Here is a 24,890-nt window from a genome sequence, read left to right as displayed (position 1 = left end):
AAGAGAGAGAACAAAGGAGCATATCAGATTGGAAGAGTCAGTGCTTCATTGTGAAAGAATGTTTGTGCTGTTGGATGGAGAGAAAGTAAGAAATAAAAGGGAAGGTTTTGCATCTCTCGTGGTTGCATGGGAAAATGCCTTGAGTATGGGAATAGGTACAGGTGAAGATTGACGAGTGAACCAGAAAGTCACAGAGAGAAAAAATCCTTCAGAATAATAAAAATTGAGAGAGGAGGAAGTTGCATCTGTTTCTGGCATTAGAGCAAATCTGGCAGAAATTCCACCTCCACTTACCACTTAGCAGGTATGAGCTGTTGAAAGTGGCGGTAGTAAAGTGAAGACAATGGGAAGACTTTTCTTCCTCTGAGTGGGAGAAAAAGGGTGAACATAAACAATAACATCCTCCAGCGCCTCACTGACACATTGAACGGCACCTTGCCATTTCTTTAGCGTTTGTCTGTTTTACGAGGCCGAGTTGCTCACTCAATGCACAACCCAGCACGAATGGAAAGTGTGCAAGGAGCCGGCCGGCTGGATTCAAACCCAGGACCACGCACCCTGAAGTCCAGTGCGTATGCCATTACACCACCAGCCAGCTTAACACAGGTGTATGGAAATGCAATTGACATTGTTGTAAGTGGGAAGAATAAGAATGAGAAGAATTGAATTAAGGCAGGAAGAAAGGTGTGTTGTGGGCCAGGAGCATGCTGAAGCTATGTGTCTAGCAGGACATGTGGATCTTGGGGTGAAGACTCCAGCAGGCTCTGGGGGTTGAGGTTGGAAGTTACATAGGGAAGATCAGCACAAGCACCAGTCAGTTACGACCTTGGAGAAAATGGCCAGATGTTCAGCAGGCAGGCCATGCTTTGCAGAGAGGTATGAGGCCAGATTCAATACTACTAGATTAAAGTGGTCCTTTCATCCTGCTCCTGACTACTTTTCAATAGATTTTTTCTGAAAACACCAAATTCAGTCTCTGTTGAGGAAAGGTTTAGTAAGGAAAGAGATGCCTACTCGATTGAACTTTCTAGCAATGTACTGTAAATTCTTAAGCATACACAGGAATACTGGCTATTTGGATGAGGTTCAGGAGAGCTCAAACCCTGCAGATCTAAACCTCAAACCAAGCTCCACTTTCCTTTCCTATTAGATTTCTATCTGTACTTCACATTGTACTTTTGCACATGGGTTATTCGTCTGTCTTTGTTCATGTATGTGTTGTTTCAAAGATTATATTGTATTTCTTTATTTTTCCTGTAAATACCTGCAAGAAAATGAACCTCAAGGTAGTATATGGTAGCATATCTATACTTTGATAACAAATTTACTTTGAACTTTGAACCTGCAGCCCTTTGTTGCCTCCACCTATCCTCTTCCAGCCTCTGTTGCTACTTCCCTTCTATATCTGTCTATCATGCTTCCTCACCTGGATCCACCAATCACTTGCCAGCTCTTGTCCCACTCCTCGCCCTCACCTCTTTATACTGGTTAACTCCCCTCTGTCTTTCAGATCAGATGAAGGGTCTTGACCCAAAATGTTTACTGTCCATTTCCCTCCACAGATGCTGCCTGACCTGATGAGTTCCTTTCACAGTTTGCACATTGTTCCAGGTTCCAGCATTTGCAATGGCTTGTGTCTCGAAACTTAAAACCATCAGTTTGGATAAAGAAATGGGTTGGTGGGAAGGGAGAGAAGGCAGTGGGATAGAAGGAGAATAGAAGTCAGCATGCATAGAGTGTAGAGTTTTATTGATTGATCATGTTAATGATGGAACTTTATCACTAATCCAATGATTTTAACCGATTATTTCAGGGAAGGGAATGAACCTCATGACTGCTCCGCCATCACCTACTCCCAGCTCTTAACTGAAGTCTGCAAGTTTGCCAATGTCCTGCGGAGTTTAGGTGAATAACTCTTTTATCTAGACAGCTGTAGAGAGTTCATAACTTATTCATGTAAGTGGAGAGTGCTATTATTCTAACGTTTAGGGAACCCAACTATCCTAGTGTGTGGAGAACCTGCACATTCAGTGCTTGGGCGGTATTGTTATCCCAGTATACAGTGAGGTCTCCAGTGTGTTGTAAACTCTGTTAGTCCAATCTTCTGTGAGCTCTGGCTGCGCCTTTGTGAAGAGCTCTGTTAATCCAAATTCATTATCATATGCAAACATACCAAGGGAATATATGCTATTCAAATCGGCTTTTTGCAGCAGCAGCAGAGACATAATGTTCACAAAATGCTGGAGGAACTCAGCAGGTCAGGCAGCATCTCTGGCTTCATCCCCTTTTCTTTCCAGTCCTGATGAAGAGTCTCCAGCTGAAACATCGACTGTTTATTCATTTCCACAGATGCTGCCTGACCCGTTGATTTCCTCCAGCATTTTATGTGTGTTGCTCTATATTTACAGCATCTGCAGAATCTCTTGTGTTTGTAATGCTATTCCAATATGTAGGGAACTTCATTAATCCACTGTTTGGAGTACTATATTAAAGCAAAGTATGGCAGACTCTGTTGTGATGAGATACTGTATGTGGGACTTCAAATGAATGAGATAGAGGGATGTTTCATATTAGATTAAAAATAAAATTTGCAAAGCAGTTTCACAATTCGGAGAGCATCAAGCATTTACTTCAGCAGGGAGCAGATGTGGCATTATAAGGGACAGTACCAAGAGGATCAGATTAAATGTGTTCCATCTGAATGCCAAAACCCTGGATGAATTATTGTCAGGGGTGAAGACAAGCAGATTTCATGTGACGGTTGAAGGGTGAGCAAAGTTGGAAATGAGAAACTGCAGGGGACATCCGAAAGGAAAGATGAGGGATGAATAGGAAGCCATATGGCTATGATAGTAAAAGACTTGCTAAAGATGGAGGGGAGGAAAGATCTGCAGAGAAAATCAATGTATTAATGTTGTAAAGGTGGAGCCCCGATATGACAAAACACTACCGAGTGTTTAAAAGTGCTACAAATGGACCACTTGGATCCTGTGAATGGACAAGAATATGAGGATGAAATATAATTTGGTTATCAAATAAGGTTGAAAAAGGGAAAAAATTAATATTTTTAGAAGGACAGAGATCAGAAAATACTGTTAGAACTTGAGAGACATTATACATGAATTACAGAAAAATAAGACAAATATTGGAACCAAGAGGAACTCAAATGGTATATTGGCTTTCATTATGAATGGATTGTAATATATGGGTAAAGAAGTCTTTCTGCAGTTATACAAGGCTTTAATGTGACCACAGTGTTGGTGCGTGGCCAAGTGGTTAAGGCGTTCGTCTAATGATTTGAAGGTCACTAGTTCGAGCCTTGGCTGAGGCAGTGTGTGTGTCCTTGAGCAAGGCACTTAACCACACATTGCTCTGTGACGACACTGGTGCCAAGCTGTATGGGTCCGAGTGTCCTTCCCTTGGGCAACATCGGTGGCGTGGAGAGGGGAGACTTGAAGCATGGGCAACTGCTGGTCTTCCATACAACCTTGCCCAGGCCTGCGCCCTGGAAACCTTCCAAGGCGCAAATCCATGGTCTCACGAGACTAACGGATGCCTATTAAAAAATGTGACCACACATGGGGAACTCAGTACAGTTTTAGTCTCTTAAGATAAGGAAGGATTAACTTGCATTAGCTGAGTGCAACAAGTTAGACAGACTCTGAAAAATGAATCTATCCTCCTAGGAGCGATTCCATCAGGACTGTGCTGCTTTGAGTTTAGATGAATAAAAGGTGATCTAATGAAAAAGTTCTTTGGAGGCTTGATGGATGATGGGATGCAGATATGATTGTGCACTATTAGATACAGTATGTTGGTAAGAATGTGATTAGAACCTTCAGTAAAAAGTTGGTAAGACACTCAGGTTACTTTCATCCTGGTGAGGCGTGGTTCCATGGATGGGAAAGACAAGAAATATGGGTCACAGACAAGGAGTCAGGCATTTAGAATGGATGTAAGAAGAGATTCCTTCAATCAAGTGTTAATGAATCTTTGGTCTCAAATGTTGAGATATATTCAGAACAGGGATTGATTTTTTTTGGATATGAGGAGAATCAAGATAATTTGCAATAGGACAGGAAAGTGCATCTAATGATCAGATATGATTTTATTTTATAGCAGAACAAGCTGGAGAAGAAACATATTACTCCTACTACCTTTCATGCTGTTTCATAATTCTGAATGTCTCTCACTATTTCATGAAGTAAGGTGATTATCACTCCAACCCACACCTTAATTAATTTTACTTTATTTAAATGTAGTGGCTAGAGTTACCAAATTAAACTTGAATTAAATGTCCAATGAAGCAGCTGTTGCAAATATTATATAACATAAAGTAAAGGCTTTTTATGCCTCAGACATTTTTTTCAAAGAATACAAATTAACTATTATTACAGAATGAACTTAATTACAGCTGTTGTATTGTGACTGTGCTGGCTGAAACCCCACAGTGTAGTTTCCAGAGTAATTAGTACTAGAAGAAGACCATTTTATTTACATGGCACTTTTGAGTGAATGCATACCTGTTCACACTGTTGGAATTCTCTCACAAGAAGGTTATAATGCCATATATTAAAAAAACACTTGCACTTGCTTAGAGTTTTCAGGCATTATTTGTACTTCACCTACACAACCTATTCCCCTGTCTCTTCCACTCCTCACCACATTTCTGGAGGCTGACGGGTCTCTTACAGCTCATCACTCCCACTGCCACCATAGACAGGAAAATCCTATCGGGGTTGAATTCTGCACCTGTGCCTGGGCGTCTTGGTTTGATGCAAGAATAGGGTTGGACAAGGTCACGTTGAACTCTTGCCCTGGTCCAACCATGTTGATATAATGGTAAGGAAGCTCATCAATGCCTCTACTTCCTTAGGAGGCTAAAAAGATTTGGAATGTTCCCATCAACTCTAACCAAGTTTTACCGATGCCCCATAGAAAGCATTCTGTATGTGTGTATAATGCTTTCATGTGGCAACTGCTCTGCGTGAGACTACAAGAAACTCGGAGATTTGTGAACACTCCTCACTGCCTCAGTAAAGCAGTCAGCATAAGCAAAGACCCCACCCATCCAGGATATAGTCCTTTCTCCCCTCTTCCATCAGGCAGAAGATATAAAAATGTGAGAGCATGTGCCACCAGGCTCAAGGACAGCTTCTATTCCACTGTTGTCAGACACTTGATCAGACCTCTTGTACGATAAAATGGAATCTTGGCCTCACAATTTATCTTGTTATAATCTTGCACTTTATTTTTTAACTGTGCTGCATTTTTAAGGTAGCTTTTACACTTTATTCTGCATTATTGTTGTTTTACCTTATATTGTAATGATTTGTATTATGTAACGATTTGATCTGCATGAACAGTATGGAAGAGTCTTTTCACTGTATCTTTTTACATGTGACAATACTAAACCAAAACCAATATCAATACATCATAGAACATAGAACATAGAAAACCCACAGCACAATACAGGCCCTTCAGCCCACAAAGCTGTGCTGAACATGTCCTTACCTTAGAAATTACCTAGGGTAACCCACAGCCCTCTATTTTTCTAAGCTCCATGTACCTATCCTGGAGTCTCTTAAAAGACCCTTCTGTATCCGTCCACCATAGTCGCCAGCAGCCCACTCTGCACACTCACCACTCTCTGCATAAAAAACTTACCCCTGACATCTCTTCTGTACCTACTTCCAAGCACCCTAAAACTGTGCCCGCTCATGCTAGCCATTTCAGCCCTGGGAAAAAGCCTTTGACTATCCACATAATCAATGCCTCTCATCATCTTATAAACCTCTATCAGATCACCTCTCATCCTCCGACACTCCCAAGGAGAAAAGGCCGAGTTCACTCAACCTATTCTCATAAGGCATGCTCCCCAATCCAGACAACATCCTTGCAAATCTTCTGGGCACCCTTTCTATAGTTTCCACATCCTTCCTGTAGTGAGGTGACCAGAACTGAGCACAGTCCTCCATGTGGGGTCTGACCAGGGTCCTATATAGCTGTAACATTACCTCTTGCCTCTTAAACTCAATCCCATGGTTGATGAAGGATAATGCATCATATGCCTTTGTAACCACAGAGTCAACCTGCACAGTAGCTTTGAGTGTACTATGGACTTGGACCCCAAGATCCCTCTGATCCTCCACACTGCCAGGAGTCTTACCGTTAATGCTATATTCTGCCATCATATTTGATCTACCAAAATGAACCACATCACACTTACCTGGGTTGAACTCTATCTGCTGGAACTCAGCAAAAGTGGATTCCAGATATCAGTGTGTTAAGCCACACTAAATATTTTCTAGAATAAATGAGAATGTTCGAGTCAATTTCCGATGAATTTCCAAAGTTATAACTCCATAAACTAGTAACTTACCTATAAATCTAAGAAGTGTTAAAGGTGCATAGTGCTAAATGCAAGAAGAGTTTGTTGAGTTCAAGGTGCAAGTAACCATATGGGATTATTGAAGTATGATAGTAAAAGAGACGTGCCTCAAACTGGGCAGAAATCAGTTCCGAATCCTCCTGGATACTAGAAGAATGAGAAAAAAGGAGGGGGAGTGGCAATATTGTACAGAGAATGTGTAGTACGGGAGAGGAGAGATGTGTTAGAGTGAGCGACGGAGTAGTGTAGTGGTTAGTGTAACACTATTACAGCACCAGCAGCTCGGCTTGAACTCTGACACTGTCTGTATGCCCTTCCCATGACCATGTGGATTTCCTCCAGGTGCTCTGGTTTCCACCCACATTCCCATGGTTTAACAGGTTAATTGGTCACATAGGTGTAATTGGGCAGAATGGACTCATTGGGCTAGGAGGATCTTTTGCTGTGATGTATCTCTAAATTTTCCCAGGGAGAGTCTATCTGGTTAGAATTGTGAAGAAATAGAGGTGTAATAACACAGCTGGGACCGCCCTATTACCAGCTAGCTAATGGGAAGGACGGTGAAGAATAAATATGCAGGGGAACTGCAGGGAAGCAAAATAAGAGTAAATATATCAGGGGACTCCAACTATCCAAATATAACCTAAGGAATAAAGAGGAGCAGGAGTTTCTGAAATTCATTCAGGGCATCAGGTGGTTAGCAAAGGACCCAAAAGTGACATGAGGAACTTTTTTCTCATGTAGTCAGCTGTTACTGCCTCAAATGCACTTCCAATAAAAGCAGTGGCGGCTCATTTAATTTTAGCGTTCAAAACGGATTTGGGTAACTACCTGAAAAGTAAGTATTTCCAGGGCTCTGAAGAGAATGAGGAGGATTGGAACTAGCTGGATTGTTCCAACACAGGGATGTTTGGACAGGCTAAGGGGCCTGTCTCTGTACTTGAATCATCTTGATAAATCTGTGTAGCCCTCCATTCCTCTCTTTTGATCTTTTGTTCAATGTCCTGATATACAGCCCGCTGCAGGTACTCATTCTGGGTGTGAATTCCACAGGGTCTCCACCAAAAACGTGTGACATGAATATTGGTGGTGCTTGGATACGAGGAAGGTTGATAAGGTCACAGAAACATGTAGATTCAGCTGGAATTGGCAGATTTAGTTTAATTCTGACAAGCACGAGGAGTTTGAGGAGATCTGATGCATCTTCAACAATTCTTGCAAATTTCTAGCTAGAGATGCACAGGGGAAAGTGTTCTCACTGGTATGGAGGCTCCAATGCACAGGATCACAAGAGACTGTAGATTCATTCAACTCCACTACAGGCATAGCTCTCCCCGCCATCGTGGATATCATCAGTAGGTGGTGCCCCAAGAAGGAGAATGCATACCTTCCGAGACATGGAAGAGTCTGCAGGGAAGAGGCTGGAGGCCATTGATGCACCTTCAATTACTCCAAAAGACTATTTTATTCACAGTAAAATAAGACTTTCAGCATGCTGAGTGTCTGCCCCTGGTCTGAGGGGGAGGAGCAGGTTGAAATCACCTTTATTCAGGGGTCTGTGGGAGGAGCCACAGGGGCAGTCAGCAGAGGGGCGTGTCCAGACAGTTAACCCAGTTACAACATACATATATATATATATATATATATGGTTTACCACAGCCATGTAACACAAGATGGCAGCAGAGAAACGACACATGGCTGATGTGCCCCCTTCCCATTACTACCATCAGGGAGGAGGTACAGGAACCTAAAGACTCATACTCAATCATTTAGAAATATCTCCTTCTCTTCCATCAGCATATTTCTGAATGGTCCATGAACCAGTGAACACTACCTATTAACATTTTTCACTATTTATTTATTTTATAATTTATAGCAGCTTTATATCTTTGCACTGTACTGCTGCTGCAAAACAACACATTTCACAATGTGCGCTTAGTGGTCACTTAAAAGTACAACTGTACACCTGCTCTTTAATACAATATATTTATTCATCTAATCATCTGGCAGCAATTATGTAGACATGGTCACGAAGTTCAGTTGTTCACATGAAACATCAGAATGGGGAAGAAATGTGATCTAAGGGATAAATTTGTCCCAGTGAGGGAGGTAAAGAATAGTAGGGTGAAGGAACCATGGGTGACAAGTCAGGTGGAAGAAGGCAGCATACATGAGGTTTAGGAAGCAAGGATCAGATGGGTCTATTGAGGAATATAGAGAAGCAAGAAAGGAGCTTAAGAAGGGGCTGAGAAGAGCAAGAGGGGGGCATGAGAAGGCCTTGGCAAGTAGGGTAAAGGAAAACCCCAAGGCATTCTTTAATTATGTGAAGAAAAAAAGGATGACAGGAGTGAAGGTAGGACCGATTAGAGATAAAGGTGGGAAGATGTGCCTGGAGGCTGTGGAAGTGAGCGAGGTCCTCAATGAATACTTCTCTTCAGTATTCACCAATGAGAGGGAATGATGATGGTGAGGACAATATGAGTGAGGTTGATGTTCTGGAGCATGTTGATATGTTGGGAGAGGAGGTGTTGGAGTTGTTAAAATACATTAGGATGGATAAGTTCCCGGGGCCTGATGGAATATTCCCCATGCTGCTCCATGAGGCGAGGGAAGAGATTGCTGAGCATCTGGCTAGGATCTTTATGTCCTCATTGTCCACGGGAATGGTACCGGAGGATTGGAGGGAGGCGAATGTTGTCCCCTTGTTCAAAAAAGGTAGTAGGGATAGTCCGGGTAATTATAGACCAGTGAGCCTTACGTCTGTGGTGGGAAAGCTGTTGGAAAAGATTCTTAGAGATAGGATCTCTGGGCATTTAGGGAATCATGGTCTAATCAGGGACCGTCAGCATGGCTTTGTGAAGGGCAGATCATGTCTAACAAGCCTGATAGAGTTCTTTGAGGAGGTAACCAGGCATATAGATGAGGGTAGTGCAATGGATGTGATCTATATGGATTTTAGTAAGGCATTTGACAAGGTTCCACACGGTAGGCTTATTCAGAAAGTTAGAAGGCATGGGATCCAGGGAAGTTTGGCCAGGTGGATTCAGAATTGGCTTGCCTGCAGAAGGCAGAGGGTGGTGGTGGAGGGAGTACATTCAGATTGGAGGATTGTGACTAGTGGTGTCCCACAAGGTTCTGTTCTGGGACCTCTACTTTTCATGATTTTTATTAACGACCTGGATGTGGGGGTAGAAGGGTGGGTTGGCAAGTTTGCAGACGACACAAAGGTTGGTGGTGTTGTAGATAGTGTAGAGGATTGTCGAAGATTGCAGAGAGACATTGATAGGATGCAGAAGTGGGCTGAGGAAGTGTGAGGTGGTACACTTTGGAAGGACAAACTCCAAGGCAGAGTACAAAGTAAATGACAGGATACTTGGTAGTGTGGAGGAGCAGAGGGATCTCGGGGTACATGTCCACAGATCCCTGAAAGTTGCCTCACAGGTGGATAGGGTAGTTAAGAAAGCTTATGGGGTGTTAGCTTTCATAAGTCGAGGGATAGAGTTTAAGAGTCATGATGTAATGATGCAGCTGTATAAAACTCTGGTTAGGCCACACTTGGAGTACTGTGTTCAGTTCTGGTCGCTTCACTATAGGAAGGATGTGGAAGCATTGGAAAGGGTACAGAAAAGATTTACCAGGATGCTGTCTGGTTTAGAAAGTATGGATTATGATCAGAGATTAAGGGACCTAGGGCTTTACTCCTTGGAGAGAAGGAGGATGAGAGGAGACATGAAAGAGGTGTACAAGATAATAAGAGGAATAGATAGAGTGGATTGCCAGCGCCTGTTCCTCAGGGCACCACTGCTCAATACAAGAGGACATGGCTTCAGGGTAAGGGGTGGGAAGTTCAAGGGGGATATTAGAGGAAGGTTTTTTACTCAGAGAGTGGTTGGTGCGTGGAATGCACTGCCTGAGTCAGTGGTGGAGGCAGATACACTAGTGAAGTTTAAGAGACTACTAGACAGGTATATGGAGGATTTTAAGGTGGGGGCTTATATGGGAGGCAGGGTTTGAGGGTTGGCACAACATTGTGGGCCGAAGGGCCTGTACTGTGCTGTACTATTCTATGTTCCATGTTTAAGTGACTGACTGTGGAATGATTGTTACTGCTTAACGGGGCGGTTTGAATATCTCAGAAATTGCTGATTTCCTGGGATTTTCATGCACAGCACCCTTTAGAGCTTACAAAAAACAAAAACAAATACACGAAATTCAGTGACTTTCAGTTCTGTTATTAATGAGAGAGCTCTGAGGAGAATGGCCAGACTAATTCAAGCTGACAGGAAGGTGGCGGTAACTTAAATAACCATGTGTGACAACAGTGGTGTGCAGAAAAGCATCTCTGAATGCTCAACACATCAAACATTGAAGTGGATGGGCTACAGCAGCAGAAGACTATGAACGTACACTCAATGACCACCTTATTAGGTACAGGAGATACCTAATAAAGTGCCCACTGAGTGTATAAGTCAGTGATAATGAACCTGATTTTGACTCTAATGCATTTTGGGAATCAGATAAGGGTAGGACATGTGCAGAAAATGGTAGAACACTATGGAATGTTGATGAACAGGGAGACCTATGGGTCTGAGTTCCCTAAAAGTGGTAACACAGGTTAATAGAGTGGTGAAGGAGGCATATGGCACATTTGCCTTCATAAGTCAGGATATCAAATCCATTATGTTGTATCCTTACAGAACACTGATTATGTTATATTGGGGCACTGTGCGCAGTTCTCCAAATGTGAATATCATCCTAACTTATTCAATCTTCCCTTATAGGTTAAGTCCTCCAGACCCAGCAACATCCTTGTAAATTTTCTCTGTACTTTTTCAATCTTATTTACATCTTTCCTGTAGGTAGGTGACCAAAACTGTACACAATACTGCAAATTAGACCTTGCTAACATACAACTTTAACATAACATCCCATCTTCAGTACTCAATACATTGATTTATGAAGGCCAATGTGCCAAAAACTTTCTTTACGACCCAATCTACCTGTGACACCACCTTCAATGAATTATGGAGGTGTATTCCCAGATCCCTTTGTTCTCAGTGCCCTACTGGTCACTGTGTAAGACTTACTCTGGTTGGTCCTATCAAAGTGCAAAACCTTACACTTATCTGCATTAAATTCCATCTGCCACTTTTCAACTCAATTTTCCAGCTGATGCAGATCCCTCTGCAAGCCACAATGACCTTCCTCACTGTCCACTACACCCCTTATCTTGGTGTCATCTGTAAATTTGCTGATCTAGTTAACCACATTATCATCCAGATCATTGATATAGATGACAAACAACAAAAGACCCATAACCGATCCCTGCAGAACACTGCTAGTTACAGGCCTCCTCTCAGAGAGGCAACCATTTACTACCATTCTCTGGCTTCTCTCACAAAGCCAGTGTCTAGTCCAATTTACTACTTCCTCCTGAATGCCAAGCAATTGAACCTTCTTGGCCAACCTCCTAAGCAGGACCTTGTCAAATGCCTCACTAAAGTCCATGTAGACAACATCAACTGGCTTGCCTTCATTCACTTTCCTAGTAACTTCCTTGAAAAACTTCATCAGAATGGTTAGACATGACCCACCATGCATGAAGCTATGCTGACTTATCCTTAATCAGTCCATGTTCTATCCAAATACTTATATATCTGGTGGCTTAGAATACCTTCCAATAACTTTCCCACGACTGATATCAGACTCACCGGCCTATAATTTCCTGGTTTTGTTTAGAGACTTTTTTAAACAGCAGAACAACATTGACTATCCTCCAATGCTCTGGTACCTCTCCTGTTGCTAAGGATATTTTAAATATCTCTGCTAGGGCACCAACAATTTCTGCACTTGCCTCCCACAGAGTCTGAGGGAACCCTTTGGACCTTGGGGATCTATCCACCTTGATTTGCCTTAGGGTAGCAAACACCTCCTCCTCTGTAATCTGTACAGGGTCCAGGAAGCTTTGCTGACTTCTATAGACTCTGTATCTGAGTCCTGAGTAAATACAGATGCAAAGAATTAATTTAAGATCTGCCCCTTCTGCTTTGGCTCCACAGATGGATTACTATTCTGGTCTTCCAGAGGACCAATTTTGTCCCTTGCGATCCTCTTGCTCTTAATGCAATCCTTTTGTTTTTTTGGTTGGAGCATAAGAGACTGAGAAGTGACTGATCAAAGTATATAGAATTATGAGCAGAAAAGATTGTGCTTTCTTGATTTGTATATGTTCGTGTGGAACACCTACTGAAAGTGATACTGTTGGAAAGCAGCCAACAATTCAGGAGGCTGATTGAATTGGCCTACATTTCTTAGGTCTACTGATTTAAGTTCAAATGCTTGACATCAGAAATACAACAAATTGATCATAAACAAACTGCTGAATATTTCGTTCTATATGCAGGTGTGCAGAAAGGAGACAGAGTTGCCATATATTTACCAGTGATCCCAGAACTGATATACGCAATGCTGGCCTGTGCAAGAATAGGAGTTGTCCACTCTATCGTGGTATGTATACACTGGGGTATCTGAGTTTCCCAGTGAACACAATATTAAAACTGATAATTACAGATGAGGTGTCTCAGGACCACTGTAAAACATAACACTAAGGTTAAAATTGTGGAATAGAAGACAAGGGGAGTATGAAATCTGGAACAGATAAAGGTATATTGTGTCACTTGTGAGGCAATATCCCATAATAGGGAGGCATGAAATAAGGCTTTATCCATTTCATAGATGAATGTAAAGAGAGCTCATGAGACAATTTGAAAGAGAACCATGGAAGTCTCTTGGTATCTTGGACATAGAAATCAGGTTAATTCGATGGGTAAGCAACAAACAGTCTGTTGGAGGAACTCCTGTTGAAGGGTTTCGTCCTGAAACGTCGACTGTACTCTTTTCTATAGATGCTGCCCGTCCTGCTGTGTGTGTGTTGCTTGGATTTCCAGCATCTGCAGATTTTCTCTGTTTTTTGTTGGAGGAATTCAGCAGGTTGAGCAGCATCTGTGGGGGTGGGGTTGGTGGTGGTGGTGGTGGTGAGGAGTTGTCAGTGTTTTGGGTTAAAATCCTGCAGGTTTGTTTTTTTTTATTTCAAAACCCAGAACTGAACACTGATTATTCATTTCCTCCCAGAGACGATGTTTGACCCACTTCAGCATATTGTTTGTTGCAGCAGATTCCAGCATCTGCAGTCTCTTGTATCTCTGTTTGGATAGCTAAGGTTGGTTTATTTCATGGGGCCTTTGCTTTGTGGAACTTGCTATGTTTTACTGAATGCAAAACTTTATGTGTGGCATTAGGAACTTGAAACCAGAGCAGTTTTACAGGGTTACGAATCACTTATATCCTGAGCTAGAAAGAAACTCACAAACTATGTAATAAGTCATAAGCTATCAGACATCCCATCAGGTTAGGGGTACTAAAGCAACTGGGGGTATGATCCAATCAGGAGTTCTGAAGAAATCCGCAGACCAATCAGAGATTACAAGCTGGTCAGGATTCATGAGCCAACCTGGGATTTGAGCCAGTCAGGGGCACAGGCTCAATACAAGCAGCGACCAGTTAAGTCCTGAAGAGTCAGAGGTAATGGGTTAGTCACAGATCACAGGCAGACCTAACAAATGGTCTCCCACACATTGAGTTCATGTGGTCACTGATCACTTTACCAGGCAATTTTTTAACACTAATTGCAAAGGTGCTTATTCATCAATTTACATCCATGGATTAGACACCAAATGAAGGAGACAGTTTATAGTATCAATGAGTGGTGAATCATAAACTAAAATTTTGCATGGGGGATCATTCCATGCACACATCTGTCCTGTTCATGATATCATTGATTCTTGAACATCACCTTGAGAATCCTCATTAATCATCATTTGTGTGGAGAACTACTTTCTGACACAGCTCTGGTCCTGCCATGGCGTAGTACAACAATCAGTTCCTTTGGGTTTCACAATGTAGGATGGATGTTCAACAATGAGGGAGGTCAGAATGACTGAGAAAGTATAGTGCAGGCAGTCAATAAGGTGCAATAAAGGTCAGACAAATGGTGAGTACAGATGGCCACTGCAGTAAGGTGAAGCAGAACTAGTGATTTCCAAATTGCAAAAGCTATAAAATGGCTGAATAGGTTAACAAAATGGCTGAATATGTAACAGTATGGCTGACTTTAATTTTTGTTTTAGACTCTGGTTACACAGGTAGGCCTGTCTCAGAGGGTCATTTGGTGGTTTCCAGTACATGGAATATCAGTTGCCTTATCTTATGTGGAGTTGTTAATTGCTTGTAGGACAGATAAGGGAGACCCTGAACTGTATAATCATTGGATTTTTGGAGATTTACTATGGACTGGATTATGACCAGTACCTGGCAACCTTGCTACTCCTTCGTCTGTTGTTGTGTGTTGGTGTTCCCCAGCGCTGAGAGACTGAGTGGTTACGAGCACGCAAGCAGCATTGCTTAACTGTTGATTGCTAATAGGTGTCACTGTGAATTGCACTGGCTTGGGCTTGATTCATGAGTGGAGAGTCAAATAAAGAGTTGTGTTTTTTTAGTTAAGATTTAAATAAAGGTACTAAATGAAGTTACTTGAGCTTTGTTTTCTAGTTAAGAGTTAAATTAAATTTGTAGTGCAGAGTTAAATAAAATTATATGAAATACTCATTTCTTTCTTCTTTAGTTGAGTTAAGTAAAGTTAGCTAATCAAACAATTTGTGTAGTGTGACTTTCATTGCTGCCTTGATCAGTCAAAAGAAATCTGAGCTGTTTTGAGACAATCACTGATAATTTTGGTGCCAAACAGTTTTATGTTACAAATTGCAAAGACACCGTTTCATCATGGTACATCGGATAGCTTTGTTTGTAATTTATATAAATGATTTTAATGTCAGTATACGAGACGTAGTTAGTAAGTTTACAGATGATGAGCTGGTGTTGCAGGCACTGTAGAAGGTTATGGAAACTTACAGTGAGATCAGCTAAGTATGTGGGCTGAGGATTGATGTGTGACTTTCAGTCCAGATAAATGTGAGGTATTGAATTTTGAGAGATCAAAGCAGAATAGGACATGCAGTAAATGGTAGGGCCCAGGGGAGTGTTATGTAATATATGGGCCAAATGAAAGCAGGTGGGACTAGCTCATTGGGCAACAGTCTGCATGGATGAGATGGGCCGAAGGGCCGGCTTCCACGTTGTAAAACTCTATGACCCTATGACAATGCTGGGGTGGACCAACCAGCTCCTGAACTTATATTTGATAGAATGCAGCTTATTTTGTGGGAATTTCATGGAAAAGTCAGATAATCCGATCTTCACATAATGTATTCTCTTAGATTGATTTTCAGCTTGAGTTCTAATCTTTTCCTGGGCTTGACACCACCATCAACAGAATATTTAGTCCGCTGTGTTGACTAAAGAACAGAGGGAATTATAGCTGTTTCATGTGTTTATTATTCAGTTTGCAGGTTTCTCAGCTGAATCTCTGTGTGACAGAATATTAGATTCCCAATGCATATTACTGGTTACTGCAGGTAAAGTCTATTGTTCTCCTGACAATTCCCTTTGCTCTCTGTAATCTGCCTCTTATCCTAGTTTATGCCACTTTAATACTCAAAATCACTTTGAATATTTGTTGGAAAAGTCAATACATTTACATTTTTTCCTGTCATTTAGATGGTTTTTACAGAGGAGAGAAGCTGATCAACCTAAAACAGATCGCAGATGCTGCGTTGGAGAAGTGTAAATGCAAGTGAGGTTTTTGTTATTAGTGCACTATTGATCCTACGTTTTTGAAGTTACCTATTGAATGCTCTGTAAACCCAGTGCTCTGTCCATGGTGATTAGTTTTCAATGAAAACCATTGTTATGCATAGGGGAAATCCAAATGCAAGAAATATGATGGAGTTATAACAGAATAAATTAAATGCAGAAGTCAGGAATTCTGCTTTTAAATATTTTAAACATTGTCACCCAAATTCTAACTTAAAATCTTGATACTTCATTTGATAAACTTCCGAGTTATTTTGGACCTCGATCTTCTGAAAATAACCTTTCCCCTTTATTTAAAATAAAACAACCGTATGCTTTGTTCTGCGTTGTTGGGTAAACTTTACAATACATACTCTGCAGTAGAGGAAGATACCTCCTAACTAACATAGGTTTCATCAACTGCACTTAAGAAGGCATCCGTTAGTCTTGTGAGACCATGGATCTGCGCCTGGAAAGTCTTCACTCTCCAGGGTGCAGGCCTGGGCAAGGTTGTATGGAAGACCAGCAGTTGCACATGCTGCAAGTCTCCCATCTCCACGACACCAGTGTTGTCTAAGGGAAGGGCATTAGGACCCATACAGCTTGGCACCAGTGTCGTCGCAGAGCAATGTGTGATTAAGTGCCTTGCTCAAGGGCACAACACGTTGCCTCGGCTGGGGCTTGAACTCACAACCTTCAGGTCGTTAGTCCAATGCCTTAACCACTTGGCCATGTGCCCACTGGGAATTATGGCTGTGTTGTACCAAATGTTCCACATTTTTCTGTGTGGTACTAAGCCCGAGAAGAGTTTATTTGTGGTACTAATACTTGCACAGCACTCCTGCAGTTTTATGATGTACTCTGTGTCCTGTTGGTCATTTTGTACACTATTGTCTGATTCTTGTTATCACCCAGCATTTTTACATGTTACTTTCTTGTGAATGTATTTTGGCATCTATCCACATTGTAACTATTCACCACTCATAGACCAAAATGTGTGTGCGTTGTTTGTGTAATGTCAGAGAATTATACAGGAAGAAAACAAGGCCTTCGGCCTAATTCGTCATTGCTGACTAAGATGCCCCATACAAGCTTGTCTCATTTGCCAGCACTTGGTCCATAATTTCTAAACCTTTTCAATCATGTACCTGTAGAACTGTCATTTAGAAGATGTAATTTTATCTGCCTCAACCACTTCCTCTGACAGCTGATTCCACATAGATAACACCCATTGTGTAGAAATGATGTCCTTCAAATTCCTATTAAATCCTTCCCCTCTCAGCTTAAATCCATGCCCCTCATGATTTAATACACCTTTATGAGATCACCTCAATCTCCTACACTCCAAGGAATGAAGTACTAGCTTGGCCCAACCTCTCCCTATAACTCAGTCCCTGAAGGCCTGGTAGCATCCTTGTAAATCTTTTCTCCACTCTTTCCATTTCAGTAACATCTTCCCTATCGCAGGGTGACCAAAACTGAACACTGTGTTTCGAGTGTGGCCTTACCAGTAGTACTGTATAAGAGTACCAAAGTATGTAAAGTGAGTGTAAAAGTAATTTTTGACCTTGAGGCCAGTGGGCAATTGGATTGGGTACAAGATGCTTAAAGATGGGAGCCATTTCCTTGGTGTCATATATGCAGTTCATCGATGTACATGGTGCTCATTTCTTCGCTGATAATTGAAAAAGGTGCAACCTTCGACCTGTGTTGTTTTATTCACAGTAAACCAGGAGAAAATCCAAGACTAAATTGCCAACCACATATGAAATAAGTGTCCCATGTGGACATTAATTTTTATTTCCTTCTCACCGTGTTTGTCTGACTGATCAGCAGCAAATCAGTTTTGTGAGTTCGCCTGCCTCTCGCAGCTTTTCACAATGTGATCACTGCCCCGAATTCTTCCCACAGGATAAATTCTGGCAGGAAGTGCCATGGGGCTACTTAAGCATGTGAATACAAATGTTTTGGAGAGCTCTGTTTCCTGACACCATGTGCTGACTCCTCCCCCCCAGCCCAGTGTTGTCCCTTCTCTCCTTGGCAGAGCTTTGTCCCGCTACAAAGGCAACTGAACAGTGTGAATTGTAAGACAGACGGAGACACAAGAAACTGCAGATGTTGGAATCTGGAGCAAAGAGCCCTGCTGAAAGCACTCAGCAAGTCAGACAACATCTGTGGAGGGAAATGGACAGTCAACATTGGGGTCAGACTGTTCATCCAGACTGAAAGATAGAGAGGAGGTAACCAGTGTGTGAATTATAACCAGTATATGGGCTATAATGGGCTCCCCTCTTTCTTTCAGTACAGGTGAAATTTTAACTGTCTAATTTCCTCCACAGTTTGTTTCTTGCAGTGTGAACTTCAAGGCTTAATCCCACTTCCTACAACCATTGTGATAATAATGTGGCAGCTCTTTGAGATTGTGGGCAGTTGTGCATACTGAGTTTTAACACAAGATGCATTAACACATAACCCTTGCTTTTTTATATGTATATAGTTTCCAATTTTTTAAACTGGCCCACACAGTTATTTACAGAGGGAGAAGGGCCCTGGGAGAAAATAAGGACCAGAAAGAGGAGAAATCAAGGGGAGACCAAATATATATGTCTGTGGAAAGTAGAAATGTAACAGGAGACTATAGCAGTTATCAACCATAAACATTAAGCATATTTCCAGGAAGTTCCAGGTGTCGGGGGGCATGAAGTGTGTGAAGTTACCATAACTAGAGAGAAGGTTTTTGGGAAACTGAAATGTCAGGGGTGGACAAGTCATCTAGACCAGATGGTGTACACATCAGAGTTCTGAAAGAGGTGGCTGAAGAAGTTGTGGAGGCATTAGTAAGGATCTTTCAAGAATCACTCGATTCCGCAATGGTTCCTAAAGACTGGAAAACTGCAGATATCACTCCACTCCTCAAGAATGGTGAGAGGCAGAAGAAAGGAAGCTATACGCCAGTTGGTCTGATCTCAGTAGTTAGGAAAATGTTCGGTCGATTATTAAGGATGAGGTCTCAGGGTAATTGGAGTTACAAGATAAAATAGGCCATAGTCAGCATGGTTTCCTCAAGGAAAAGTATTGCCTGACAAATCTGTCGGAATTTTTAAAAAAAGTAACAAACAGGATAGACAAAGGAGAATTGGTTGATGCTGTATGCTTGGATTTTCAGAAGGCCTTTGACAAGGTGCCACACATGAGGCTGCTTAACAAGCTACGAGCCCATGGCATTACAGGAAAGATTCTAGCATGGATAAAGCAGTGGTTGATTGGTAGGAGGCAAAGAGTGGGAATAAACAGAGTGGGAATAAAGGGTTGCCAGTGACTAGTGGTATTCCACAGGGGTCTGTGTTGGAACTGATTCTTTCTACGTTATATGTCGATGATTTGGATGATGGAATTAATGGCCTTGTTGCAAAGTTTGCAGATGAAGATAGCTGGAAGGGTAGGTAGTTTTGAGGAAGTAGAGAGGCTACAGAAGGACGGACAGATTAGGAGAACAGGCAAAGAAATGGCAGATAGAATATAGTGTAGGGAAATGTATGGTCATGCACTTTGGTAGAAGATATGAACGAGTTAACTGTTTTCCAACTGGAGGGAATACAAAAAACTGAGCTGCAAAGGTTCTTGGGAGTACTTGTGCAAGATTCTCAGAAGGATAATTTGCAGGTTGAGTCCGTGGTGAGGAAGGCAAATGCAATGCTGGCATTAATTTCGAGAGGACTAGAATATAAAAGCAAGGACGTAATGTTGATACCTTATAAAGCACTAGTGAGGCCTCATTTGGAGTATTGTGAGCAGTTTTGGGCCCCTTATCTTAGAACCGATGTGCTGAAACTGGAGAGGGTTCAAAGAACGTTCATGAAAATGTTTCCAGGATTAAATGGCCTGTCATATGAAGAGTGCCTGATGGCTCTGGGCCTGTATTCACTAGAATTCAGAAGAATGAGGGGTGACCTCATTGAAACCTATTGAATGGTGAAAGGTCTTGATAGAGTGAATGTGGAGAGGATGTTTCCTATGCTGGGAGAGTCTAAGATCAAAAGTCAATGACTCAGAATATAGACAATGGAGATGAGGAGGAATTTCTTTAGCCTGAGGATGCCGACTCCGTAGAATTATTTGCCACAGGCAGCTATGGAGGCCAAGTCATTATGTATATTTAAGCAGAGGTTCATAGATTCTTAATTGGTCAGGGCATGAAGGATATGCAGAAAAGGCAGGAGACTGGGGCTAAGAGGAAAATTGGATCAGCCAACTGATCTTTCATGTGCTATTTATCATTTGACAACCTTTTTCGCTACCCACAGCTCCACCAATTTCCATGTCATCTGAAAACTTATTAATTAGCCCACCTACATTTTCATCCAAATCACTGATATATATTACAAATAAGGATGGTCCCAGTACTGATCCCTAAGAACACCACACGTCACAGACCTCCAATCAGAAAAATAACCTTCTCCCTTCTTTGACCAAGCTAATTTTCGATCTAATTTATCAACTCACCATGTGCTTTTTTTTCTGGATTGGCCTGGTGAGGGAACTTGTTTTACTAAAGTCCAGGGAGACAACATTCACTGCCCTACCCTCATCAATCATCTTTATCACTACCGCAAAAAACTCAACCAAATTTGTGAAACTGACTATACCTAACAAACCCTTGCTTTTCCAAATGTGAGTAAACCCTGTGCTATTATTAGAATGATTCTGTATGTTTTGACACAAATTAATCTTCAGTTTCTTTACAGAAAGGGTTTTGTTGTGAAAAGGTGCATTGTGGTTCAACACCTTGGCAACAAGCTAAGGAAGAGCCAGGGAAAAGCCCACTGTAACATATTGCAGGTAAATGCTGAATGACTTCAATATGAAATAGCCAAACAATCATGATAGACATAAATGTAAGAACATCCTTGATCAGGTAAAGGCCATTCAGCCCTTAAGGCCTGCTCCTCCCCACCCTCCCTTCCTATCTCAAGATCTGTGCACTTGATTGCTAATGCTATGGACCAGTGACTATTTCTTGTCTTCATTTTGAACGACAGGTCAATAACTAAATGGTTTAGTCAATTTAGTCCATTTAGAAACAAATATGTTTTTTGGTTCATTTTATTTCTTCACCCTGGCTTTCTGAAAGTTGTATTGCTTTGGAAATGTGAACAGCTCTCCAATTCTGATGTCATCCTCCATCCTTCATTGTTACTCGGTCAAAGTCCTGAAACTCCCTTGTGGACAGAGCAGCACAGAGGTGCAGCCGTCCCAAAGTCACAAGTTAATTCGCCACTGTGAATGACCCCTGATTGAAATTTAGTGAGGGAATGGGATTTCTCTGTGAGCTGGCATGAAGTCAATTGGTTAAATGGTCTCTTTCTAAGGAAAACAGCACTCTTGGTGTGTCATCTCCAGAGAGAAGGATGCTCACCGCCATCTCCTCATGGATGATTAGGGATGGGCATTGCCATGGTACTCCAATTACACAAATATTTATTATAAAGCATTCAACAAACTTGTGTTCCTAATGCACCAACAGCTAAGTAAACTGGCGCAGGGCTTCTTCCTAAATCTGCTTTGTTGTACCATTATTTTTATTGAGGTCGCAACACAGATATTCAACTTTTCATTGCAAGCCTAACATAAGATGAACCCAGTGCTCAAGGGGCACCAAGAGTACATTTCAGTTTCCGACTGTAGTCCCATAGATAATGGAAGCTGTTTCCTGTGCAGGGTCTGTGTGATTCTGGTGACTGGATTTTTCTTGGCTTAGTGTCCATGGAGTGAGAAAGAAGATTATAGCAATGATTCTGTTCGATTAAGTTCAAGTTTATTATTCAACTGTACACATATATATATCACCAAACAAGACAGTGAGAAATGACATTTCTTCATTCTGTGCCAGCTTGTGTGTCAGCTAAATTAAAAATATTTTCTTGCACTAATTATTTGTGGTGTTCCCACAGCTATTCTGGAACTCTGAGACTGATATGTGCTGGGAATTTCTAATGAAGAACGCCAGTGAGCAGTGTGAGCCAGAATGGGTCGATGCTGAACATCCTCTTTTCATTCTCTATACCAGTGGGTCTACTGGGAAGCCCAAGGCAAGCTTGCTGTCTCCTTGTAGGTTACAGACACCAGCTCAAATTGTTGCTCCCTTTCATTGTTACCATAGTGATATCAAGGGCAGTTGCATGCATTTCTATTATTACCCATTCCTTCCCACAACCTTGCTCCTGTAGCACATCCTCAGGCTTCTTACAGCTTTTAAAATCCAACCTTAATCCATTTTCTGAATTTACCTCTCCTTTGTCACCCTCCTCCTCAGTCCTTTACTATTGCTTATCTGTGCAAGTTAATATAGATTGTAAATAAATTCTGTAAATGCTTGCAATTTCCTACTTCTCTTTTTTTTTGGAGTGTGCCTGTGCGTGTGCGAGTCTGTGTGTGTGCGTGTGCGTGTCTGCATGTCCGTGCGTGCGTCCGTGATGATGCCTTTCTCATGACTTTTACAAGGTGCGGAGCGAGAGAGACTGTGTGACACACCACTTCTCACACTGACATTTTTGTAGTATTTTCTTTATTTTACGAGGTCGAGTCGCGATCTCGACACTCAACCCGGCACGGATGGAAAGCGTACTCGGGAGTGGACCCAACTAGTTTCGAAGCCGGGAACCTCAGCTCCTGGGTCCGGCGCCAATGTCGCTGCACCACCAGCCGGCCCATCAATTTTCTCACTTGTCAATACCTCACTGAGCAGCAATTAGTACATTTGGATCAACTCACCATTTTAGCTGCTGTTCATGAATTTCAGGATGTTGAATTCCAGCATTGGTTCCTCTTAGATGTAAGATTTGAGGGGCTGAAAGCCACGTACACCAACAACTTCTTTTTATGTTACCTTTGGTGTAGTAAAACACCAAACATCTCTTCCCAAGATTATTAAACAAACAAAATTGAGACAGAGCTCCATTATAGATGATTAAACATTTGGTCAAAGAGCTAAGCTTTTGGAATAGTCGTAGGGAAGTAAGAATGATGGGGAGGTTACAAGGCAAATCCAGACGTTGGGGATGGCCAGTTGAAAGTATGGACATAAACAATGATCGCATTTAGGATGATCAGAAGGCCTGACTTTTAGCTAGTGACACAAAGTTCTGGAGAAGTTCAGCGGGTTGAGCAGCATCTATGAATGGAAATGTACAGTTGGTATTTTGGGTCAGGACCCTTCATCTGTATTGCAAGGTGATTGTACAATGCAGGGAAAGATGAAAGATTTAATTCTGCTCCTATGTCTTATGGTCTTATTTAGGAGGGGGAAAAGGGATCAGCCATGATTCAATGGGCCAAATGGCCTGATTCTGCTCCTATGTCTTATAGTCTTATGATTTGAAAGTGACCGACATACAGGAGGCACGCAAAGTGGACAAAGTGAACACTACCTCACTTATTTAACATATATTATTTCCTTTTTTGCACTGTTTTTTAATCTATTCAATTTACATATGCTGTACTTGATTTACTTATTTATTTTTTGTTATTTTTTTTTCCTTCTATATTATGTACTGCATTGAACTACTGCTGCAAAGTTAACAAATTTCATTACACATGCCTTGATAATAAACCTGATTCTTTTTCTGAGATTGGGGTGCTTTGGATCATGTAGTTAAGGGTTGGGGCATTAGCGTGGAGTGTGGTGCTCTGATATACTTGATATTACTTTGGGATAATTACATCAATCCATTTAGCATTTGAGGAACAGTTTCCACAATGAATGAGTGTGTCAGGCCAGTGGCAGCTTACAGGAGGAGTGTGGTCACAGATAATACGTAACATGACCTCTCCCAGCATGATCCCCCCTCAGAACAACTCCACTAATAACATGTTGCTTTCATTCTAGGGTGTACTGCACACTGTGGCAGGCTACTTAATTTACACAGCCATCAGTTTTAAATACATCTTTGACTATCACGATAATGATGTGTACTGGTGCACGGCAGACATTGGATGGATTACTGGACACTCATATGTCACCTATGGACCACTGGCAAATGGTGCAACAAGTGTACTTGTGAGTACCAGCTCTGTTACACATCTTTCCCGGAAATGGAAATATAGTCTGTGCAAGTTTGGTTAATGTGTAGAAGGTTAAAGCCTCCATCTTGGTGCTTCTGTGTAGGACTCCAGCACTGACTGAGAGGCAGCCCGGTCAGTGAAATGCCCCTATTATCGCTTCCTTCATTGGGATCAGAAACAGCATTAAAGATACAATTGTAAGGTTGGAATTATGGGACTGGAGAGCAAAATCAGGCCTGAAAGAAATACCAATTAGCCAAGTCCACGGGTATAAGGTGAGAGCGAGAAGGTTTAGAGAGAATCTGAGGAGGGTTTTTTTCAAATAGAGTGTTTGAAATCTGTAATGTGCTGGGCGGCAGAGCCAGATACTCTCACAACATTTCAGAAGCATTTGCAGATGCACTTCAATTACCAGACTATTAAAAGAAAAGCTGTGCACTAGCAACCCGGAGTTCCAAGTTCAATCCCCACTAAGGCAGGTACGGAACTTAAATTCAGTTATTAACTGGAATGAAAAATAAACTAGTCATTGATGGTAATGACCACAAAACTACTGGACTGTTGAAAGAACCCAGCTGATTCACTACAGTCCTTCAGGGGAGACAGACTGCCATATTCACTGGTCTGATCTATATGTGACTCCGGATCCACCTAGGTGGTTGATTATGAAATGGCCTGGCAAGCCACTCAC

At 41.8% G+C, this 24,890-nt stretch overlaps 1 protein-coding gene across 1 annotated transcript in view; it reads left to right on the top strand.

The window, feature by feature from the left end:
- acss2l (acyl-CoA synthetase short chain family member 2 like) overlaps positions 1 to 24,890 on the top strand; it is a 54,573-nt gene that overhangs the window by 8,999 nt on the left and 20,684 nt on the right. The window contains exons 3-9 of the mRNA XM_063049724.1: positions 1,814 to 1,905; positions 12,795 to 12,898; positions 15,849 to 15,921; positions 16,064 to 16,139; positions 20,884 to 20,977; positions 22,090 to 22,227; positions 24,024 to 24,194. Of these exons, the coding sequence (XP_062905794.1) occupies positions 1,814 to 1,905; positions 12,795 to 12,898; positions 15,849 to 15,921; positions 16,064 to 16,139; positions 20,884 to 20,977; positions 22,090 to 22,227; positions 24,024 to 24,194 (748 nt within the window). The remainder of the gene's footprint in view (positions 1 to 1,813; positions 1,906 to 12,794; positions 12,899 to 15,848; positions 15,922 to 16,063; positions 16,140 to 20,883; positions 20,978 to 22,089; positions 22,228 to 24,023; positions 24,195 to 24,890) is intronic.

Source organism: Mobula hypostoma, chromosome 1, assembly GCF_963921235.1.
Source record: "Mobula hypostoma chromosome 1, sMobHyp1.1, whole genome shotgun sequence".
NCBI lineage: Eukaryota > Metazoa > Chordata > Chondrichthyes > Myliobatiformes > Myliobatidae > Mobula > Mobula hypostoma.
This window is presented reverse-complemented; position numbering and strand designations above follow the sequence as displayed.